Source organism: Mugil cephalus, chromosome 18 (assembly GCF_022458985.1).
Source record: "Mugil cephalus isolate CIBA_MC_2020 chromosome 18, CIBA_Mcephalus_1.1, whole genome shotgun sequence".
Lineage (NCBI taxonomy): Eukaryota > Metazoa > Chordata > Actinopteri > Mugiliformes > Mugilidae > Mugil > Mugil cephalus.
The window spans coordinates 8,825,193-8,849,483 of record NC_061787.1 but is presented as its reverse complement, the minus strand read 5'-3'; the positions used below and the strand labels follow the sequence as shown (position 1 = coordinate 8,849,483).

Genomic DNA, 24,291 nt, shown 5'->3' with positions numbered 1-24,291 from the left:
ATGTTCACTAAAAATATAATTTAATATACAAATAAATATTAATCTATAGTTACTTAAAATCATAAAGGTATAGGTAAGCATTTTAGGGAAATGTTTTATTGCCCAGTGTTAGGGCAGGAAATAAATACCACTAATAGCGGTCTGTCTGCGACTAGCAGCTGGTTAGCTCAGCTTAGCATAAAGGATGGAAGCAGGTGCAAACAACTAATCTTGCTTTGCAAGATTTGCATGCAGCGAACTGTGCACACAGTAACTCATTGTAAAACCATATTTTAATACCATAAAAATAGATGAACAAAATGTAGGTTCAGGTCAGAAACCGTTAAATAAATGGGTCTAAACACACAGTCTCTGTCTCATCTCGTTCATCTCACTAACTACAAGGGTCACGATCAATATGAGCGGGATGTTTCCCCCTCTGAATGCCAAGGTTTTCCCCCAAACCACAAACGATCACGACCTCACCTACGAGCCATCTTGTCACCTGGAGATGGATGTGTCTGTCTCTGCGGTTGCCGTGACAACGCCTGAACACCTGACAAAAGGAGGGGAGGGGGGGGGATGTCGCGGTGGCCTGTGATTTTGAATAGGGACTGATAGAGCGCCGATATCGAGGATCATCTCCGTGACAGAGACACGGCGAAAGGTTAATGTATTCTCCCATAGCAGAAGATTTCAACGCAGCAGCAGCAGCAGATCAGGATATATGTGTAGAGAGCATCTACCTGTGTGTGTTTGCTTTGGTTCTCACGGGCGTAATGATTAAAAAGCCTGCGTATGGATGTTTGTTTCTTTGTGAGCTAACTCACACACCGACAGACACTAGACTTACATGCAAAACATAATGTAGCCTCTAGGAGAGAGACGACAGAGAGCTACGAGTTTGAAGTAACATTAGATTAAGTGCATTGTTTGTTACACGGTTTACAGCTTTTTTGTCACGCTGGACTCAGTTGTGTCGATACAAAAACAATATGTAATAGTTAATTAGTGCATTATCTTCTCTTCATTTGCATGGAATTTTGCAAGTTCTTATGAAAATAAGAGAAAATACACAAAATGATGCCAAACAAATATGAAACTGGTATGATATGAGGGGTATGATGTGGTAAATGTTAACTGTAGGACACTGTGGGATGTCAGTCTTTTCAATATTTGAAAAGTGAAGATACCAATTTATGTTTTAGTCAAGTGATGATGTTTGTCTTCTTCATTATTGATTCATCAGCCAATTATTTTCCACTTTTATCATAAAGTTCCGATGTTTGCTATCCACAGAATGCTAATTATGATAAACGATATCACAAGGGATAGCTTAATGCAAAATGATCATAATAATGTATATTTATAAATAACACTAGGCCGAGTTTATATAGCAGGTAGGAGGTCCCTACTTAATCTGAAAAACGTTGAAGACCCCTGCTCTAAGGTAAAACTACAGGTATGTTTCTAAGAAAATAAAGTTTCCATGAAGGAACATTTCAGCCTTTTAGGAAATATGTCCAGAGTGAGATCATAGAGGGAATAACCAATCACATTAATGTGAAGCTGAAGAATGTAATCAGGTGCAAACAACTAGCCGTGCACTGTTCAGGCAAGAAAATATTCCTCCCATACCGTAAAAAAACTCCTTGTAACACACACAGTTTGTCATTTTTATACTTAGTTTTAGTATTTTGGAATTAACGAATAATGAGTCCCAGAATAACAAAGAGAAATTGCTGTGAGGGCGAATATTTAATAGTGGGTAGTTCTTGGATTTGCAGTGAGTTAGAGAACCAAACCTGGAGACGTTGTCCCTTATTTCCATATTAACCCAATTTCAGAGGAAACGTGCAAGGATAAGACAGTGCAGGAGAGAAGTATATATATAAAAATAAACTTTAATTACACAGTCTGCATTGGTACATGGGGGAGTCTAATAAATGGAAATTGCTGACACCTCAACTGGAAAATACCCAGCAGAAGACAATAGGGTCGTAGATGGTATGGATGCAATTGACTAGCAAACAAAATTATAATGTGGAAGATTTGTCTGTTCTTCTTTAACTTTTCTCTTTCAGCTGAAACGAAACTACACATTCACTAAGGACATACAGGCAAACAAAAAGACTAATGTTGGATTCGTGTTGCGCCGAATACACAAATAATGAGGCATTATTTAGTTTCCCAACCCTCTACGCACAACCTACAGTCTGTCTGCTGAACTCCTGATGAGCAGCAGCCCTTGCACACACAGATGATGAGTGGGAGTAACTAGGTCTGCCACTTCAACGCTTCCCCAGGTCCCTGAAGGAGTAACCTGGTTTATTCTGGGCTGGGCCAAGCGCTCTCTTCGTCACCCGCGCTGTTGCCATGCAGGGTGGCTGAGGGCAGGGATGGGCTGAAAGAAACGGGGCTCCCCTCTGCGTCATTTTCCATTCCTATAAAACCTACATTATTATTTAAACAACGCTGAATGAGATTAGAGTCTTTTTTAGGCAACTGAAAAAGGACGATTTATACAGTTCTCCTCAAATTGATTGAAATCATTAGATTTTTAAAACACAGAAAATGCTTGAACAAGTATTCATCCTTCTAGTTCATCTTTTACATTCAGTTTGTTAGGCTACTTCTTTTTGGTCTCTTATTTTAGGGTTTAGCACTCACAATTTGAAGTTGTATTTTGAATCAACAGCAGATATTTGTTACCTGTAAGTACAATAGTTAATAGCGACTAATTTATAGCTGAAGTTAGCTAACGGTTTAAACTTCTCCAACTTGTAAATATTTCTGTATTTATATTTTTTCCTCACAATAAGTTAAAAAACTAATAATAATACTAATTACAACAATAATAGGTTAGGCTAGGTACAAAGACGTAAATCCAAACAATTAATTCCAATGTTAGGTCTGTTATTTTGGGTTATATATCTATTTTTTATTTTTATTTTATTTAAAATCACCCTTTGAAGACTATAAACAATCGAATAAATACAAATCCTAAACTAAATACAGACACTGCGACTGAAAAATTAAGCTAATGCCGAACACTGCAGTTCCTCAGTTGACCACTTGAGGGTGGATCCAAAAACGAGTCATTCTTCATTTTCCTCCATATTATGAGGTCAAATTTTACAGCGTGGTACAAAATGGCTCTACAGCTAATTAAGTCCTTCACGATATCTGTGCGGGGATCAATTTTTTACATAATGTGCCTGTTTTAAGTGTAAAAAGGATTAAACGTACCGACTTTGAGTGACCGATGAGGGGCCTCATGAGATGGTCAGAGCCATTCAGAAAATCCTTGGGGTGACCTCATGGAGGGTTTGATCGCCTTTTCATGTAGTATAATTTAGTGAACACTTTCTAGAGCATTACTTTATGAAACAGTGAGTGAAGTGCGTTATAAATGTACCTGTATCTGGGATGACCTTCAAGTAAAAGTAGGGTCTATGCAAAGTTGTGAATGGCAAGGACATACAAAAAGTTACATGTTAGAAGAGGGACTGAAGATACCGCATCTGGGTTAAATTAAATTTTGAAGAGAATAAAATATAGGGTGAGATAGCATCTGATTAGATTAAGAGTATTTCCAGTATGTACTGTGAATGTTATTATGGCGTTTATTAAATACATCAATTATCATCCTCTTTGTATCATTCAATTGTCTGCTGCTGTCGTGGCTTATTTGTTCTTCACATCTTAACTCCGGGGGGATACTTTCTAGAGGTTCCTCCAAAAAGGCATGAGATTACCTGGAAAAACACTTTAATTTGATGCAACTCTCCAGAGTCTGTGGCTTACTTGTGCGATAAGCTAAGCTAAAGTACAGCGGATAAGTGCTACATGTTTCCCCCGAGGCGCTGGTTGGCTCCTATTAAACACTTAACCAGCACTGTTTTATCGACTGGCGGTTATCTTGCCTCCACTTGGGACAATATTGTCTGAAACGCGTGCACTGTACTTTATATTTAAACCATTTAGGTGACACCTCTAACGATCAGAGCTTGCGACGAGTGCAACTGCAGCATAAACACTTGGAGTAATCACATCTAAATATCAAATAGCAATGTGCATGTGGAGGACGGGGGCGTGGGGGCGTGGGGGCGTGTGGGGGGGGGTGGTGCACCAAAGCTGAGGGGGCAAAATCACAAATAATCAAACATGAAGTAAGGAGTATTCAGGATCAAAGACGCTCCAAAGGGTTTAACAAAAGACACGTGCTCTTTAGGGGAAGGAAACAGATATGTTAATAGAAATGTAAATGTATTAATAGCTGATTTCTACTTTGATGTAGCTCTGAGAGCCTACTTTATCTTTATTCATTCCTGTATTTACATGTGCATTGCAGCGCGTGCATAAATATAATTATCATTTCAAAGCCACGACTGTCACACAAAAAAAAAAAAAAAAAAAAAAAACAAGCCCAGAGTAACCTGTAAACACTTCATTAATCATGTCCTGATCACTTTAGCTTTTGTTAGCGTACCTTTCTCTGTTAGCCGGCTGCATCTGGCCCGTCTCGCTGCATTGATTCGAGCCTATTCATTTTCATGACAAGAGTTGCTCTGCTATTACACCTGTTCCAATACGTCTTAATTTGTCTCCTGGGTCCGTGCGCCTCTCCTCCGACGTACGGTCTTTTACAAATGCTTTGCTGACTGTCAGCTTCACTGTTTGCTCCTGTTATCCCCGAGCATTAGCTTCCACAGTTTAAATAGCTTTAGCAAGAGCTGGGTGCCGCTCTGTCTGTCACTGTGGGAGGAGAGACGGTGTCTGGATTTAGAGAGCTTCACCTTTTCTTTTTTCTTTTCCTTTTTTGCCTGAAAATCTTTTTTAATTCCTGTCAACATGCTGCTTATCCAGGCGTAGCTTCTCCTTAGCGAGAATTGCACTGATTTATAGGACTGTGCCCTCAAGGGTTGATTAATTGATTGTAGCTGTGCTCTGCTTTATGTTTTATGGATTACAGTACATTGATCATGGTTTACTTGCGTTGCTGTTGAGCATTAGTCTCGTCTTACAAATGGATCTTAATATTTCCTTCTGCCGGACTTGTAAATATAAATCTCCTGCTGTACTGCTGACATATTTTTTGGAAAACAGCATTTCAGCGTGTTATTTTCAGCTGTGGATAACCCACCATGCTCCCGTCACATGCTGCGTTCTTCCAGGCCTTGAATTAAAATGTTGTTTTTACCTGTCAAAAAAGGGGGAGAAAACATCTATTTTCCTGAAATCTGTCAGCTACAATAAATCATCGCTGCTTGTTTTGATACTCCCAGTATTGTGAAAATACGGTGACAGAGCAGTGCTTTGTGATTCATTGTGCGAGCGTCTCCGAGAGGCTCGGCGTCACCTCGACGAATCAATCAACTGTTTGCCAGGCAAGGATTTCTTTGTCGTAAAATACCTCTGACTTCTTCTGTATGTAATGCGCTTGAATCAATGCGTGTCTGTGTGTCTGGTTGCTATCAGGAATGTCCCTGACAACGGAGGAGGAACGTAACATGTGCCGTCTCCATGGGAACCTGCGAGGGATGCAGAGCATCAAACATTTAACAGTTTCCCGTCGCTTGTTATGTCACCAGTCTCCCTTTATTTCTTACATAATGTGTGTTGTTAGTGTGTAAGCGGGAGAAGTAAACCATGAAAGGAGTCCCCGTTCAAAGTGAGGCCTTATTTTCTTGTGACATGTCGGCGAGGATGATACCATTAGGTCGGTGCAGAGGATAACGAGACAGCTGACGTCTTCTGATGCGCTCACGCCTGTGATGATCTGTATGTCTGTAGGTGGGAAGTTTTCCTCTGCGTCTGTCTGAGATCTCAAAATAACTCCTGAGTGTCGCACTGTAGTCTATGCTAATTCACGTCCTCTCACAGGCTTTTTCCTGTACAGAGCTGTCATTTAACGGGTCACAGGCAGAGAGGGGGTGGGGGAGTGGGGGGCAAGGAAAACACCCGCATCTCATTTAGAATAAGAATTCAATTTAGAGCCTCGTCAGGCATCACATTATTATCTTTGTAATTAGCTCCCACTGCATTTTACAGCGTAATTAACTTTTATTTTAAGCGGAAGGTGAAAAATTAGGCTCAGAAATGTTCCGCTCTCTAACGCAAAGATGAGATGTGACACACTCGTCTCAGAAACTTACAATGGACTCGATAAATCTTCATCTGTTTCATAAGCTCAGGGACAAAAAAAAAGAAAGGCGTTAGACTGCAGAGTGTAATGGACATCAATTTTTATGTATTCCACATGCCAATGAGCATCAGCCGCACTATCGACGTTTGCCGTCATTGTCCAACATCACGGGGCTAATTAATGTGAAGCTCTGGCGCGTGACCGTTTGTTGATTCGCATCATAAGCCCCCCTCCTCTAATCAACGTGGCATCCCGCGCGCGTACTCTCACATTCTCGACTGCACACGTAACACGCAGAGGAAGCAGCCCGCGCTGTATCTGCAGGACTCATCTCCAGAAATCGTCCCCGGGCTGGACTCCCATTTAGTGAGTTTAGCCCGACAGGATACACGGGGTTTATCTTCCCAGCTGGGAGAAGGTGACGGCGCAGGTCATTTATATTCCAGGCGTTACATCTGCACGCTGCTTTTTGACCCCCGAGCCCCAGCATCCTTCAGAGGTCTAGACCAGCCATTGAATTATGGGGGCTGATAGAGGCTCTGTGGCGTGGGTTGCCTAGCAACCTGTCTTGACTGAGACGGGGAGGCCTGCTGATAGGGAGATTACCAGGGTCCCTGATAAAGTCCTTCCTGCCATGAACGGCTGCTTATCGTAGTGCTGTCAGAGGAAAAATGGCAGCTATTAGCTCCCCCCAAAAAACAGGATAGCAGAGGTACAAAACTCTGCAGGTGCCTCACACCATTACGGCTTTTCATCCAGGCATGTCGACATCATTTCACAACACAGCCGCCACAAAAGTATCAAAGAGAGTCAGTTTTGTTTTTTTATGTGTGTTTCAAACTTTGGTCTAAAAATATGCATCGCTCGTGAAACTGTGTCTTTTTTTTTTCCGTCATAGATGGACTGTTTGGAAGGTGCCAGGAGCTGGCCGGTGCAGACCTGCTCACATACGATATTTCTTCCTCGGCTTTGCAACGCCTCAGGATCCTCCTACAGAAACTGGCTCACAGAGGTACGAACCGCCCGAGTCCCGAGTTTCTATTTTTTTTAATTTTTTTTGGTCTGTTCGTCATCAGTTATGCACAGCAAATGCTTCTCAATTGTTTCGAAGCAAGCCAAAAAAGCCAAGCTGTCTCTTTGGCTGGCGCCGCGCACCACCGCCGAGCTAGAACAGGTCATTTGACTCATATTGGGACATTGTTTTGCCATCATCGCCTAACTCCAGCAGCCAATCTAATTGGCTTGTGTGCTGCAGGGACATTTATAGCTAATTTTGTGCATGAGTAACTGTGAGGTGTGCAGTGTAATCACATCGAACGGCGTCTCCCACTCCGTCAATGGCAGCCGCTGGCGCGCTCGCTACAACAGGCCACATCTCCGGGCGGTTCTGGTGCATTTATAAGAAGACGTCTTCATAGCAGAAGTAACTACAGAGCTCATTACGATAAAGTAGGAATCCAAGAATTATTATTTCCCGTTTCCCGGCCACGCTCAGCCTCCTTTGGCTAACACATATTTTAAGTGTCTCATCAGCTCATCTCATCAGGTCTGTGTTTCAAACGTGGCAGATTTGATATTCATGCCTCGTACTGGTTGTGGAGTTCTCTCTGCCTCTTGCTGGTGGTTGTTACAGTCCGAACAACAAATGTCTGCTGCACTCATAAGATGCCACCAATGAAGGAAAAAAAATAGATTCTATTTGTGCTGGAAAATATAAAGCAAAAAAAAAAAAAAAAATCATAATAATTTACCAGGATGTTTCCTGGAATTAAATTCACAAATAATTGCCAATAATCACACATGGAAACCCAGAGTTCAGTTGGTACATTTCTACTTAATTACATTCAATTAATTGCTTGAGCGTGTGTCACCTGAGCGTGTCCATAATTCAATAATCCGTGCAGAGCAATATATTGACATTTTGTTTTTACTCCCCACACGTTTGGCAGCCTGTAACTGCAGCCCGGAGCCACCAGGGGGCAGTAGGCACCTTTAACTCGCGCACCATGACTGCAGACATCAGCCCCTCCAAACCTAATTGGCTTTGCAGGCCACTCCGAGCTTAATATCTTTTAACAGGCGTGAACCAGTGTTGAAAATCATTAGGAGTAAGCCAGAGGAAAGCCGGAAAAAAAAAGGAGGAAAAAAATGTAAAATGTCAGCGATGAATATTAAACCAGGCGAGACCGCGCATTTATTCTAATTACTGCTCAGAAGTAAACAAATGTGAATGAGGAGTGTGAGAAGAGATGCGGTGTGTGAATCCCCCTTCCCACCGCCCCTTATTTTGAGGAGTGTTTAGTTTTCTGACCTTGCATTTTGAAACGTCTACAGACATGACATCATCTCTCTGAAACATGTTCCCCCCTTTCCTGCCTGCGTAGAATCACATCCACAGAAACAGAGCATTATCCTCGGATGAGTCCACAATCCACCGTTAATGCTCCGTGGCACAGTATTCTTATCAGCGCAACAGCTATTGAAGTGTCATCTTTTAAACGCGGGAGACCCTTTTCATTTTTTTTGAGCCCAGATGGGGTTATAGAGTCCGTCGTACTGTAACCTAAATTGAAGAGATGAAAGGGAGAAAAAAAAAATGGGGGAGTGGTGGAGGGGGGACGTCAATGAAATCGATTTACAATCCTCTTTATCTTGCATCAGAGCAGGTAGAAATCACACAATCTAGGCTCACTGCACAACACCAATGTCATTCAGATCAATGGGAATTGACCCTCGTACAAAAGGGCTCGGGTTGTCTGGATGTGTCCCCCCCCCCCCCCCCCCCCACCCCCACCCTCCCATTGGCGCGGCACATTGTCTGGTGTTACATTTTCACCACAATACCTTCTGAATGCAAGGCGCCGTCATTCAACTGCAAATGACTTTTATATCACACGGCACCCGAAGCCGAGCAACTTTAGTATTCGCCGCGTGCAGTGCATCCGCAGTGTGTCTACACGTTTGACACGCGGGCCGCTGCTGTCATATTGCTCTGGAATCATTACGGTGTATTTGCACGGCCCGGGATTGTATGAATGTACTCGCACGCGGGAGGTAATTCAGCAGCTGCAGTGATTCCAGTGCAATGTACAATATATTAAAATGATGGAGTGTTTAAATGGTAGCTTTCCAAAACCCCTCCCTCGTGTTTGGATTCTCCGCGTTGGAGCAGTTCTCTGGATTTAAAAAGAGTTAGGTCATTTCAGGAGACGCTCGCCACGCTGAGCTCGAGGCCCCGCTCCTCTTCGGGAATCCTGCGGATGATGTTGATTTGATAGCCTTCATCTAAAATTCCTTTATAGGCGACAAAATTTAAAATGCAGCAAAGCTGGATGGCGTCTATCATGGGGCTCTGAGATTCATCACAAACTTTGGATCTCTTTATTTTTATTTATTTATTTATTTTATTTAACCTTTATTTTAGCAGGTTAGTCCCATTGAGGCCAATGATCTCATTTTCAAGGGAGACCTGGCCAAAATAGCAGCAGAACACAACAACACATTAAAAGTAACGTTAATCCAGTAGAAATGATAACATTAAAATAGCTACAGACAATAACAAGCACCAACCGATGTGTTTATCACTGAAGTAATGAAAACCTTAAAATCAGACAGTTGGATAAGGTGCCCAAGATTCAGGTGTTTTTGAAGGCTGTTACAGGTAACAGGAGCTGAGCACTTTGAGGACCTTTTAGACCAAAGAACAAATATAAGAAGGCTTTATAGATGAACAGGTACCAATGACTGAGCCTTCGCGTATTCAGTGAAGGCCAGCCACTGCACAGTTTGTGACAAATCTCAGAGTGCTGTGATACGCAGTGTTATAGTCGAAAAAGGAACTAGCCCGCTCTATTTACATGCCACCTTAAGGAGTGGTATGTTTTCATTTTTAAATCCATCCATCTTCTCTTATGAGCTTCAAATATGAAAAATACAGTCTCCGTTCTAAGGACATAACGTGATTCGCGTTCCCTAATGTACGAACTGAATTGGGAAATATGGCTTTTAGGTTTTCTGCTCCTGCTGCATGAAACTGCACCTGCAGTCTAACCTCAAAACCTCATAGGTAAAAGTCCAGTTTACCTTTGTGTAAATGTTTTACCTGAGCATTTCTATGTTATCTAAGGCTCTGATTCAACGTGTTTATGTTAATCCTTGTTGAAAGTGTGTAGCTGCCACGATTGGCCAAGTCGCCGTTGTAAAAGAGATCTTGGGTCTCATTGGGACAAACATGGTTAAATAAAGAATACAGTGAGTCAGACTGAAACATTAAACTGAGTCTGGCATTAGTTCATATCAGGCTTTAACCTCCTGAGACCCCGCGTCCTCATATGGGGACATTATGTTTTAAGTGTGTGGCAGCCTCTTATTATGCTTCATTTAGACCTGTTGTCCTCAGGACAGAGAAAGGGTCAATACACTTGTTTATTTATGCTTATTAACTTTTCTAGTTTTATATGACATGAAAATTTAACAAATTCACAAGTACTCGTTTGAGGACATTGGGATTTCGTAGTTTCCGGTTCTGCTTTTGCATTAAAATGCATTATATTTTGGTTCACACTGGTGATTTAAATTATAATATACATAAATAATCCCTGTGTCCCCCTAATAGTTTTCAAAAACTACTTCCACTTCAAACATGATGCTTGTTTTTTATACTTTTTAGGTCCCACTAATCTCAAATACCTATAGATCTTATCTTAAAGAAATTAAAGATGCATTCCAAACAAATGTTTGGGTCTCGGGAGGTGAAAGGAGAAGCCCACAGTTGTTCATACAAGTGTGTAATCTAGGAGCCAGTAACAAACACAAAATGATGGGGCTTAAGCAGTAGATCCTAAGAAAGAACTAAGAAAGTTTTGCGATATATATATATTTTTTTTGTTCCTGGTCAGTGTGTTGTTGTTGCCAAGCTCCACACACTTCACATCAGAGGGAGTCACGTCAGGATGTAACAGTTGACGGACCACGTTAAACTACGGTAACCTGCAGCAGATTGACCTCGTGGCCCTGTTTACAGCAGCAGATACTCTCATAGTCCAGACAAGTCAAGTAAGATGATGCATTGTGACATTTGCATTGGCTCCATTGACAGGAGTTGTCCGTCAGGGAGAATCAGTGACCATAAACTGACATCATGTCCCTCCAGTGCTTTTTGAAACAACATATTACTTATGGTCCTTCATGTCTCCTTTGACAGACAGGCAACGAAACCTATTCTGTTTTTTTTTGTGCCCTACTCGGTCTGTTCCCTCAGAAGTTTGCTAGATAGTACTGGAAAGAACAGATCGCACACTAACAGGCCGTGGAAAAAAAATAAAACAACTTGTGATGAGGAAAACAAGGCGGCTTTATTAAACCATTCAGCGTGACTACTCTCGTCTGTGAAGGCTAATTTCTGCTGCAGATTTTGAAGCTGAACTAAATTATTCTTAAAGCACAAGCTGTGAAGCCAGAATAGTATTTTTTTTATTATACAATACCGGTCAAAAAGTTTTAGAGCACTCCAATATGTCCTTTCTTTCTTTCTTTCTTTCTTTCTTTCTTTCTTTCTTTCTTTCTTTCTTCTTTGAAATGTGTGAAGTTTAATGTTTCATTTTACTCTGAAATTAAATCATAGAACAAATAAACAACAGAAGTAAAAAAATAAAAAAGATGAATATATAACCTAAAATCTATCTGTCCGTCTTTGGCTGATTTAACATGTGAACACACTTTTGACATTCTTTCTTTCTAAAATGGAAATCAAACTTCTTTCAGAGAGTTCTTCCCAATTTTGTTGCAGAAGTTCCCAGAAATGTGTGGCACTTGTTGGGCGGTAATATAATCACAAACCAGCTCCATGGGGGTTAAGGTAGTTCTGGTGTAGACTAAAGTTTTGGGTCATTATCTGGCTGTCGGATGAAATCCTGACCAACTATACCAGAGGATACTGTGCGCTTTTGTAAAACTTTTGACTGGTAGTGTATATACATGTGTAGCAAGTGTAAGTTTCCAAAGAGATCAAATGGTTGCTGAGCTGGTGAAACAGTATCATCTTTTAAAATTCTCCTCACCTCAGTTTTGTCTGAAATGTATATAACAGTAAACTCACTGAAACTGACTCTATACCACAAACGGGGCTAATCAGTATATCCATATTTCGCCGCCAGCCTCTCCGTTGGCTCTGTTGCTTTAATTCATGTGTCAAATTTGGAGTGACACGTTGCGTTTTGTCTAATTAGGTAGAACCCGCTCCTAAATTATTCACACTCTTTTCCATTAATGCCTTTAAAATCAGTCGGTGGACAGAAGTAAAGGAAAGGGGAAAATCTGCATTTCAAAACCGGCAGATGAAACAACAAGACGTGTAGACAGGATCCCATCTAATAGGCTTTGAATATTTAGGAGGCCCCCTCTCTGCCTCGCTCTTCCCTGTCACATAGAAAACAGACAGGAGGCCAACCGAAATATCTTGCTTGTTTGAAAGCTGTTGCGCTAATGGCGAGGCGTTAATTAACCAAGGCATTTGCCTGAGACGGGATGCTATCCTTAACAGGGGAAAAAAAGAAAAACAGAAAAAAAAGAAAAAGAAAAGCGGCAGCACTTGATGACGGAGCCTGCTCTTTTCCCGGACTTACAGATGAATTTGCATGACATTTAGCTCCTCAGTGCCAGGATAATCAGCTGAGAGGTTGATTGAGAGGAATCCAATCGTAAAGGGCCCTGACACTTTTCCTCCTGACTTTTTCCTTTTCACCAAATGGCTCATTTTGATCCTGTAATTTGCGCCGGTATACCTTCCCCCTCAAGTGTGCCCCGTCGTGGACACACAAAAACACATGGTATGTATGGAAATGAGTGCATCCCCCCGGAGACGGAGGGGATAGAGGTGTCACAGTCAATGAAGCCGGCCTCATCTTGTTTGCGGCGCCATCACAGTTTACTCTGAACCCATTTAACCAGCTGCAGTAAACCGCAGGTACCATATGGATCCTTTAGGGCTGGAGCCAGACCTGATTTCCCCATCGCCGCTGATGATAGCGTAAATGATCATCACCACAGTAATATATAGCAAGCATGCGCCACTGCGGGTAAGCCACGGGTAGTTAACTGTCATTGTTGTACGGATGGATGGCTGAGCTGCGTTCCAGAACAGTGACAACATACGCTGCTTTGTGCTCCATTCAGCGCTGCCAAGAATGACTGGAGGCATCTGTAGCTGCTCTGCATATCTCAGATCCTCATCTGGTGCTTATGAATATCTATGAGAGTATCCAGCGTATAAGGGTTAGGAACCAGGCTAATGAAGACATTCTGTAGTGATGATAGTTTCGCATTTTTTTCCACCCAGGCTGTTTATTGATATTAACCGTGTTCATATCATTAAGGGGGCGCATCATTGTTTCTTTAGATGAGTCCGGTAAAAGGCTAGGTGTGCTAGGAATCCGAGCCGTCCGCGAAACAGAATTACTCGTCTCTCATTAAGAAATGCTTCTGCAGTGGAATGGAGGTGTCATCAGTGGGCATCTTGGCGCTTTAAAAAAAAAACAACAAGAAAAAAACGTATAACATCTTTGGTATTCGTACGCTCTTTGCCGATGGAATCCTGCGCCTCTTGGCATATTGGGAATGGAGCCATGTTTTGGGTATCTTTTTTGCTTGGGTAGCTCCATCTGGTCCTGGCACCACAGCGCTTTGCCCCTGCCCAGGAGTTCTGCATCCCAACTATGTGTTGGCAATTAGCAGAGATGTTGGCACGGCGTCAGGCCACAGTGTGACATTCTCCCCAGGCTTGTTGACTGGCTGTGGTGTTGTGTGTGTGTGTGTGTGTGTGTGTATACATGTATCTCTACATGTGTGCATGCATGGCTGCATGTGTAGCTGTGTTTTCCTTTTAGTGCAATCATTTTAGATTCAGATTCATCCTTGCTGTTTTGTTTTGTGCCGTTATGTTTACTCTGTTATGCAGAGAGGCGGAACAATATCCCCGGAGCGGAGAACACAGAAGTGCGCTGAAGAAACAGCTCTACCAATATTTCCAGATGAAAAAAAAAAAAAAAAAAAAAAAAAAAAAGTTTTATTACAACGAGAAGGTTGACAGAGACAGCTGTGCAGAAACAGGATCTTTCAGTGACATACAGTAGTCTGCATCTCAAAGGCATATTTGTTTGTGAATGCTTTTTTCTACGTATAATCAAAGACCTACGGTGCTTTAACACTTAGTTTGCTGTTCCAAAAACTGGTCATTTGTGCCGGTGTGAACACAGCAATCACAGTCCATTCCAGCACACACCAATCGAGCGGAGAGCAATTAGAGGGGGATCTCAGCCTGCTCGCAATCGATTCCATTGCAGTGGGACCGTAGGTTACCCACGGAAACATACAACCTACTATTTATAACCTTCTAATTATATTACCAAGCTGTTTACCTGACGCATCTTTGTAAGAGAAACCGCCGGGTTAATAAGTCATTGCCTCCGAAGCGTTTCTCCTCCTCCTGATGTGTCTGGCAGCAGCAGTGCTTCTCTCTCACCATATGCATTTACAAATAGTTTTCTATGCGTAGCCTAGATCCTCAATCACTGTTTATATATACGGATACGGCGCTTTGATCACTTCAGCTCAAATCTCAAATGTTCCAGCAAAATTAAGACCAATCCCAAAACTATCTGTAAGTTCTGACTGTGAAAAGGTACGTGTAAACTTCGACAGTAAACTTAATCGGAACGAAATGTACGTGTGAATGCTCCCTCAGAGTGAAGGTGGATGTCTCGTTGCAGCTTGTTTTCTTGACACTTGAAGTGCTGCTTTCTGGTTTTGCAGTTCTTGTTTGCACTCATTTCAGTGTGCTGGCTTCAGGACTGAGACAAGCATCAAATCCACAGAATAACGGATGAACTGTAGAAGGCATTTGAACAGAGGAACAGACTAAACGTTCTGAGGCTTTATATCTCTGGGTGCAGCAGCGTGCCTCTTGCTTATCACAGTAGTTTGAATAACGGTGTTTGGCCTCGAAATTTTAATTGCTTGGCATTTCAATTCAAATTCCAACAGGTTTCACGTGGCAGGACGACATCACTCAGCAGGTCATCTCCAGAGAGCTCTCCAAGCTGAGGAGGATCCCTCTCCGCCATCAGGCCGCACCCCCGAGCCCCCTGACTGCCTACAGCAGCTCCAGAGACAGGAAGCTGAGGCCTGCACAGGCGGAGCTGAGCAGAAACCTTCAGCAGTACCTGACGGGGCTGGGCTTCCTGCCGCAGGCTGAGCTAAACGGACGAGCAGGTGTCCAGCAAGAGCTAGCCAAGGTTCAGGTAGGAGTCCTGTGCATTTTAGCAACAACTTAGCATCTGTGTGACTAATACACACAAGTCTGTAGTAGTAGAAGTAAACTAAACAATTTAAAAGGAAGGTAACATTACAATTCGTGTACGATTTGGTTTCGAAATAAGTGGCATTATGAGAGAGAAAAAAATGATGTAGTAGCATTATGTCAAATGATGTTTTTGGGGCTAAACTTACAATAAAGACCCCTTCACAGTTCGTAAACAGTGTTTTGAGGGGCGGGGCTTAGCTGGAGGCAAAACATCTCAAGCACAGTAGCTTGTAAACGCCGTTTAGCATATTTCAAAGGACTGTTTTGTCAAAAATGGACGCGGAAAACACATAGAGAATATACTAATACACTCACTCCCTGCGACAGTGAGTGTTGTTGTAAAAAGTTGCCTCTCTCTGATGGGACTATATTCACTGACCCCTGCACTCTCACTGACTGGATGGATGATTTGACTGTATGAGAACGGAGGGGATGAAGCCTGGTCTGTCTTTATCAAGTGAAGTCTCTCCTCCAGAGACATTACGAGAAGTAAGTGGAACCACTGTGGAGGGTAACGTAGTAAATACAACTTCTGCTTGGACACCCCTGAAACACACAACTAATGTTAGCTAGTGGTTAGCATTAGCATTAACTTGTAACCAGAATCCCCTAAATAATCATTAAATTAACGTAATTTCACCCACAATTAAGTCTAACCCATAACGTTATCCAGGCTGAAACTGATGATGCATTAATCTGATATCAAGTGTGCGCCGCAAACAGGAGCGTTGTTGATGATTGTCTTACTCTCATTGTTTCTTTTAATCATGGCTAAAACTTCAAGTTAGTGATTTCGCTTTTTCGGTTTTTGCCACCAAAATACAGTGACATGATATTTTCCCAGTTGACAGTGACAGTTTTTGCCTCAAGCTTCCCTCTGTTTTGCCTCCAGCTAACCATGTGACACCACAGCAACGTGACCATGATGGGGTCTATAGAAACTAATATATATTTTTTGTCTGTCTTAGGCATCAGGCATCAACTTTAATAACATAGTTTGATACATACTAGTCGGTAAAACGTATGCTGACAGCTTGGCTAATAATGGTGCACTGATGATGGTCCAGTGTTAAGGCTCAGAATATTTGTCAGTACGGCGTGAGTAAACAGAAAACATCACATCTTCCTTGGCTAAATTATGGAAGGGCCTCTTCCCATTCATCCCGACAAAGAATCAGTATCTGTCTTTTGCTGGGGTCGCCCTCTCATCCCTGCTTTGCTTTTGTTTCTCGAAGTCCGTCTTCTCACCCTCTCCCGCTGAGCACAGACCCTTTTTCTACAAAGATCTCCCATCACCTCTTTACATTATTCAATCCTCATATTTAGGATGGAACCCCAGCTTTTGTGTTAAATGCGCTTTGCATCCCTCACAGCCGAGCCGCTTCCTGCTGCTGTGTCAGTGCAGCCATAATGCAAAGTTGAAGAGTTCAGGACCTTCCTTATTGATGAAATGAGGCCCTTTGTTGTGTGGTGTGATGGAAAAAGACAAACATGGTTAGCATGAATGGCAGAGCACCGCCGTCTTGCTGTGTTAATGCCATTATGGCCTCTCTGTATGCCGTGCCCGGAAAGACTGACATTTTCTCTATATACATTTGAAGGACAGAAAATGGCACCAAGGGAGATAGCTAGCATTAGTGCAGCAGCAACATGGATAATGATGCTGTTCAGGATCGGATGTACTGTACGCTGAGATGAAGCGTGGGCTCTTATGATTCAGATGAGAAGAATGATTCCTCTTCCTCACACCGAGAGAAGAAAGGACAAAACCACACATTCTGGTGCCAATATTAAACTCATCCACAATGCCAAATGGTTAAAGGGCCTCTAAATGCCTGTGTACCGTTGCATTGTGATGTAAATGCATTATTCATCATGTGTCAAATATAAACTCAAATGCATAACTTTGAAAATCAGATGACTCATAATTTTTTCTCCCCTTTTTTTTCTTAGATAAGGGATCGCTTCTACTTCTCAGACAGAGAGGATATGCTTTTAAAGTTGTGTTGTGTGTTGTGGCAATGCATGAAATTGCTCTTTGAGTGACACTATCTCATCTTTGATTTCCATAATGCAATTTCCAAGGGCAGTTGTCTTTGATCTAGAATCCTTATTCATATCCTGCCGCCTCTCATCAAGTCCAGGTTGCTTCTCTTTTTATACTAAAACCTGTCACAACAATGCTGACCCAGAACCAGGCCTTTAATGTTCTTATGGAGAAGAAACTCAGACTAGGTGGATGATTTATTATATGAATGTTGTCTCAAAGCTAGGTTCGAAGCACATATGCTAATACTGGTATGCTGACATGTTCATAATGCCAATTATATAATAATGAATGTGTCAGTCCAGGGGTTGCACGAGTTCATATTTTTTTAAAAGTTGACTGTTATGTGATGAAAGTGAAGTCAACACAGACTAGTCGCTGATGAGGTCGCTAATAAAAACACAGCTTTGTCAAACACAACAATGAAATCTATATCCTTGACCTGAATATTGAACATATTCATTCAGCTCAGTATTTCTCTGTGGAAGCCGAGAGGATTTGGACTGTTCTTCTGCTAGCGTTAGCGGATGCCTTTTCATATGGGTGTGCTTAGCAGTAGTACTTTTGTTGTATTTCAGGACTGACTTACATATTTTAAATATCACACTAGTACAGGCACCTGTCTACTCCGAGGTGTTGTTAGTTTCACATGATCAGTGACTACTCAACATGATGCTTGAAGCGTTACAGCACAGCTGGTAGGGCTGGACGATTAATCGCATTTTAATCGCGATTTCGATTTTGGCTTCTCACAATCATAAAAACACTGTAATCGAAGAAAAACGATTAATGTGCCGCGCGGCGTGTTTGCAAGTTCCTGCGCTGTAAAAGCACCACGAACGCACCACTGTCACGTGCAACTGCTGCAAGCATGTGATGCATGTGGATCAATTGTGGAACGAGCGATTGACAACATGGCGGAAAGTCAGTATGAGCCTTTAGTTGAAAAGAAAGGTAGGACACCTTCGGTCATTTGGAGACATTTTGGATTCAAATTGTCGGACGTGGAGCAAGAGGAGATTGTTTGCAAAGTTTGTTGCGCCTTCGTGTCTGCACCCCAAAGCAACACGACAAGTTTATTTAACTATTTAAAGCTCTGCCATAAAGTGGTCTATGACAAAGTATTGAAGGAGCAAAAGACCGCAAAAAGCGCCAAAGCAACACAGTCCTCTATTGAGGACACTCTTGCCACTCCATGTCCCATCGGATCCCGTTGACAACGAGAGATAAGGCTGAAATTTATGCGATAAAAAGTTATATTTAAAGTTGAGTTTTGGTAGTTCAAAAAATACTTTAAAAAAATCAATGAATAATCGTATTTATTAATCGTGATTTCAATATCAATCAAAACTAATCGTGATTATAATTTTTTCCATACCGACTGTTGTTAAGGCTTGTGGCTCTGACACCGGAAGTCATGAGGATCATTAGTGAGCTCGGCTCTTACAAGCTAATAAATACCACAAGAGGGCGCTATTCATATGGAATTTACTCATAAACATGATAAACAAGACACCAAGTAGTCTTCAGTTATATCATCATCAACGACAATCCTTTACCTTGTGCCAAGACCCCAGGCAAAACACGTTTAGAAGCCCAGTCCAACTAAAAACTGACGAGCAGGCTAGCAGTCGGCTAGCAGTCAACAAGAAGACACCAGCTAACTAGCCTAGCCAGCAGCAGTATGCGGCAAATTATTGGGGTTTTCAAGAGGGCACTTCCCTTCACTGATTTTTTCGTTAATTTAGGCCCATGACACCTCAAAGTAGTGAGTTTCCTGGAGACACCCCCCTCCATGCTGCCACCACACAACCACCAAGAGATTAGCGTAGCCCTTTTTACTGCTATTCAACAAAATACACCTACCTCTCTCCCCGGAAGGGAGTGTTCATTGCTGTTTTTTAAGAAGAAACGTTATAATTAATTACAAAAGTGACATTATTGTTTGTGTCTAACTTTATGAGAGTCTCTCTAATGGTTGTTGAAATATTTCAGTCTGGACCAAAGTGGTAATCCAGCTGACAGTCACAGCTGCTATAATTTGGTTTGACTCATCAGCAAAGCTCTAAATGTGGCATGCTGTGTTGCAGGATGAAGGTATCAAGTCCGATAGTCACTTAGAGCCCAGTCGGCCAAAACCCCAGCAGGGCTGGAAGGAGACGACCCTCTACAGCCTCCAGAAAGGAGCTGGCCAACCTCCCGTCACCAAAGTCTTTACCCAGAGTGGAGAGGGCAGACACCCCAAGCTCAGTGCGACCTACTCCAAGGAGGACCCAGGAAGGAGCAAGCTCCTTTCCAGCCATCTGGAACGCCTCCTTGCCGGGGCACCAGGCACTCAGCAGGGAACCACAGGTAGTGAGGCTGTCCTGCCCAAAGGAAATCTCCACTACCTCAGCTACCTGCAGCCAGCGCCAAGCGACCATGCAGAACCGCAGATTCCGGTGGCTTTTGGATCCAAAACTGAAAGGCCTAATCTAGACAGACTGCTGTCCAAGATCGGCTCAAACCGAATCACCGGGAAACAGCCTCTTAGTGTCATGGATGGTGAGATGAGCTCCTTTGTAGCTTCCACAATCTGGCTTTTTACTTTCTGCTCCACATACATCCTGTTTTTTTTTGTTTGTAGTTGTTTTCAGCAACATTTATGTGGGTTTCTGATTCTTCTCTTTCTGTGCAGAGCGATTCATCCAGAATGTGGTCAACCAGCTGGGGAGGCACAGCATCAACACAGGGGCTTTGATGGGCAAAGACTTGGACCAGCTGGCTGAGGTCATCACAGGAGCTCTGCAGGAGGTGCACGTGCAGCGGCCTGCGCTTGGTGCCCAGCCAGGACCAGGAGCCACTGACTCCAGGGGGGACACTGAGAGTAACAGGGAGCCATTGGCACCGGTGCATCTGAATCAAGATCAGGACCTGAAATCAGATAAAGAGCAGGATCTAAACCTGAAAGAGGCGCTGAGAATAAAACCGCAAGGTTGGTGTTTCTGCTGTAGAGAGGGAGATTAAAAGTTGGCCGCCTTCACGTTAGTTATGTGTGTATTTTGTGTCAAAGATGGGAGAGTACAAGCCATTGTGGGTTTACGGATGCTTTAATACGGCTTTGATTATATAATCCTTACAAAAGACGCTGCCAAATGTGTTTTTGAGTCTTTGATTTTGAGTCAAAACTGTTGCTAAATAGAAAAAGAGAACTTTTTCTCACAATCTGCTCACATACATTGTGTTTGTTTCCAGGCCAACAAATTGACGGTGCAGACAAAGAGCCCGTTGACAAGGTGAATTTAAAATTACTCTGCTCAACCAACAAATTGGTTTCTCGGGGAGCGAGACATGTCCAAACTTTCACTTTACTCTCTTTTGAATGCTACATCAAATGGAGATAATTTCAAAGTTGGGGAGAGTGTTGAATTATTACAGCTTGAAAGGAAACTCCTGACTGCAGAATTCCTTCATTGTCGTCCATGCCTGATGTTTTCACTGAATAGAACAATACGAACGATATCTTATTTAACTACATTAAATAAGTTAAGCTTTTATGTGCATTCTTTGATAATTTGCAAGGAAAAAAATTTGTTATTAGTCCTTGAACCAGTACCTTAATTCATACATTTCTAATGAAAATGTTTCCATTCAAGGTATTAATTCAGCTTCCTTACAACTTGATGATAATATTATGTAAAAATAAGAGAATTATCTTCGCTGTCCTAAAGAGAAATCTTCATTTATTAAAACAGCACACAGCCTTCTTCTCCAAGCTGCTTGACTACCTCAACATGGAGCCCTTTGATGACGCTCCAGGGGTCAACAGTGGACCGCGGGCTCCCCTCCAGAAAACGGTCGGGATGGAGAACGTCCACAGCCGCACGACGCAGGATCAAGCCCCCCACCGCTGGGAGGAGAAGACCGTTGCCGCACCAGCAAAGGAGGCCTCCACCCAGCGTTTGACCGGCGGAGCGGAGAGGCCCGGAGCGCAGGTGGACTCGGAGATCGAGAAGTGGATGCAGGGCGCTCAGGGACCAGAGGGGAAGAAGCAGCTGGATGAGCCTCAGAAGAAGGACATGAGAGTGAAAACACAGCTGGTCCATGTGGCGGTGAAGGAGTTCTCCAGCCGGGGGAAGGACAGACACTTTGGCTACATTATCACAGGTTCAGAGTGAGTATGTGGTTCATTGAATTAAACAGAATTGCACTAAATATACTGACGACTGTCTGGGATAATGTAGACTTGAATGTTGCCGATCAGCCATAACATTATGTTCATAATCACTGATCTAGTGAATAGCACAGATTAACTCATCAAAGCACATGGCAGTGGGTGGGATATAGTAGGCAGGAAGTGAAGATTTTGCAGATAAAATGAGTGGAAGGATTTGAGCAACTTTGACAAGGGACAAATTGTGATGTCTAGACGTCTGAGTCTCCAGAAGTGCAGCTCTCTGAGGGGTGTTCCTGGTCTGAAGTGGTCAGTATTCACCAAAAGTGGTCCAAGGAAGAAGGAAGGCAGCGAAGCAGTGACAGGGTCACCATGGGTGGCCAAGGCTCACTGATGCACATGGGAAGTGAAGGCTGTGGTCTTATTCAGCCATATGAGCTACTGAAGCTCATATAGAAAGAAGTCAGAACGCATAGATTGTCACAGTTTGTTTTGTATTGGTTGGCCCAGTCCACTGCTAAAAGCTCCAAGGAACACCTCCTTGCTGTTGCTGTAGGGGGGCGTGACTGGTTTGCTGTAATGTTCGAGACCTGAGCTTTTGTTTGGTATTAATTTTTAATTCTCTTTCTCTTTATTTGGGATTAGCGGGAAGTTTTGGGGAAAAAAGTATGTTTGAACATAGCTGTGCAAAGACAGTCCCAACGTCCTCAATCGAGTACTTGCCAATTTGCGACGTTATAGCTGGTTACTATTGATAGAATTTGTTACAGCTGTTCATCATATCAAACTAGAAAAGTGAATTAGCATGAATAAAATTTGATGAGGTCACTTTTGTCCTGTGATATCCTGTAGAATGAGTCTGCTGAAATGCCAGCTGTCGTGTTTTTACACCAACTAGTATCTAGTCATGAGGATAAAAGTTTAAATGAAGCAGAAAAAGCTGTCCCAAACCTAAAACCTAATGTCCCCATGTGAGGACGCAGGGTCTAAGGAAGTCATTTTCACAGGGGTTTTTCCAGAAGAACGTTACAAGAACGTTAGGAGATCATCAACGTTATCCACGTCACTGGTAGGTGGTTTTAATGTTGTGGCTGATCGGTTTTACATGAGTCTATACGCGCGTCCACGTTGTGTCATTAACCTCAGTTACCTAAGCTGTCAAAAAACATTATATATGAAGCTTCATCTGAGTCACACAGCCACGGCTTCACATTAGATTTTTTTCCCTCTGCCCTCTGCCAGTCGTGAGTCATACTTCTGGACCTGTTTCAATGCGTTTTACACACCTTGATACCAAGCCCATATCTGCTTTGTTCGCTTACTTAAAACCGCCTATAAGAGACGCGGTTTCTGTCAAAACCTCCCACGTATTCACGTCTTTATGGGAACGCGCGGCGTAGTTTGAACTCCTCAGTGTGTGCCGCACCTGATTACAATAGCAGGGATGATAAATCCCTCAGTGTGTGGGTATTACTGCGCCGTATTACAGCTTTAATGATGATACTTTGTCAGGGAGGGGAGCCAAGTCCCCATCCCACCGTCGCCGCCGCCGCCGCCACCCCACACTCCTCCTCTCTTGCCTCTCACTCAGCTCAGGCTCAGCACAGATAAGTTCCTATCGACTGTGTCTTCGCCCCTGGCCCCTCTCTCAAATCCCTTTATGTCGTTATCAAGTCTGGTGTCAGCTGGTTGTCCTTCACCTGTTCAACACATGCCATCTTATAAAGGCCTGATGGATACAGTCTTTGTCACCTTATTGCCACACAAATAGGAATAGCAGATTACGATTTAGACACAGTATATATAGGCAAGTTTGTGCCAGGGGAAAAAGAACAGGTCACCTTCTGATAGGAATATGTTCACCTTCCTCCCCGGCTAATAGACACCTGTAGTCGGCCTATAGAGGTGGCTCTGAATTTGCTGCAGGACCTCATGATTACATAGTTGTTATCCCCTGCTTCTTCACACCCTGCAGTGAGGCTACGCAAACCTGCTTATCTGACAGCTCCTGACATTGTGGCGGCGGCTGCGGCGGCGGTGGTGGTAGTGGGAGGTTTCGGGGGGGGGGGGATAGGAAGGAATAGGAAGGTGGGCTGGCGCGATGTGCGGCGGGGGGAAGCACAGAGGTACGGATAGAAGAGAAAGAGACAGAGAGAAACCCAAGGGGAAAAGTGCTAGCATCAACAACCAAGTCACTCCCGGAGCTCTCCAGTTGCTAGAATTACCGCAGAGGGATGCAAACGTGCCTGGAATTGCTTCGGCGAGTCTTTAACTTTCACAAACCCTCAAAAAAAAAAAAAAAAAGTGGAGGAAAATAAAAGAACGTCCCGTTCCTTCAAAGGTGGAGTGGATCAACCGCTCGTGCGCGGTTGTTTTAGAGCTGTAATGTGGTGTCAAATGCGGGCTAAACAAAATATTTTCAGCATAATTTTTGCCTTGAATATGTAAAAAAAAAAAAATAAATAAATAAACGAAAGCCCTTTCAACTCAAGATGTTGCTGAGTGTCTGAAAAATGAGCATGTAAGTGATCGTGCACTCAATACCCAGCGCTGCATGAAATTGTCTCCCAGTTTATTTCGCATTTCTCCGCGACGGAGCGCTAACT

At 42.9% G+C, this 24,291-nt stretch overlaps 1 protein-coding gene across 1 annotated transcript in view; it reads left to right on the top strand.

Moving 5' to 3' along the window:
* Nucleotides 1-24,291, top strand: part of ptprn2 (protein tyrosine phosphatase receptor type N2) — a 124,349-nt gene that overhangs the window by 14,990 nt on the left and 85,068 nt on the right. The window contains exons 3-8 of the mRNA XM_047568048.1: nucleotides 7,026-7,139; nucleotides 15,167-15,423; nucleotides 19,623-20,076; nucleotides 20,210-20,506; nucleotides 20,767-20,807; nucleotides 21,267-21,685. Of these exons, the coding sequence (XP_047424004.1) occupies nucleotides 7,026-7,139; nucleotides 15,167-15,423; nucleotides 19,623-20,076; nucleotides 20,210-20,506; nucleotides 20,767-20,807; nucleotides 21,267-21,685 (1,582 nt within the window). The remainder of the gene's footprint in view (nucleotides 1-7,025; nucleotides 7,140-15,166; nucleotides 15,424-19,622; nucleotides 20,077-20,209; nucleotides 20,507-20,766; nucleotides 20,808-21,266; nucleotides 21,686-24,291) is intronic.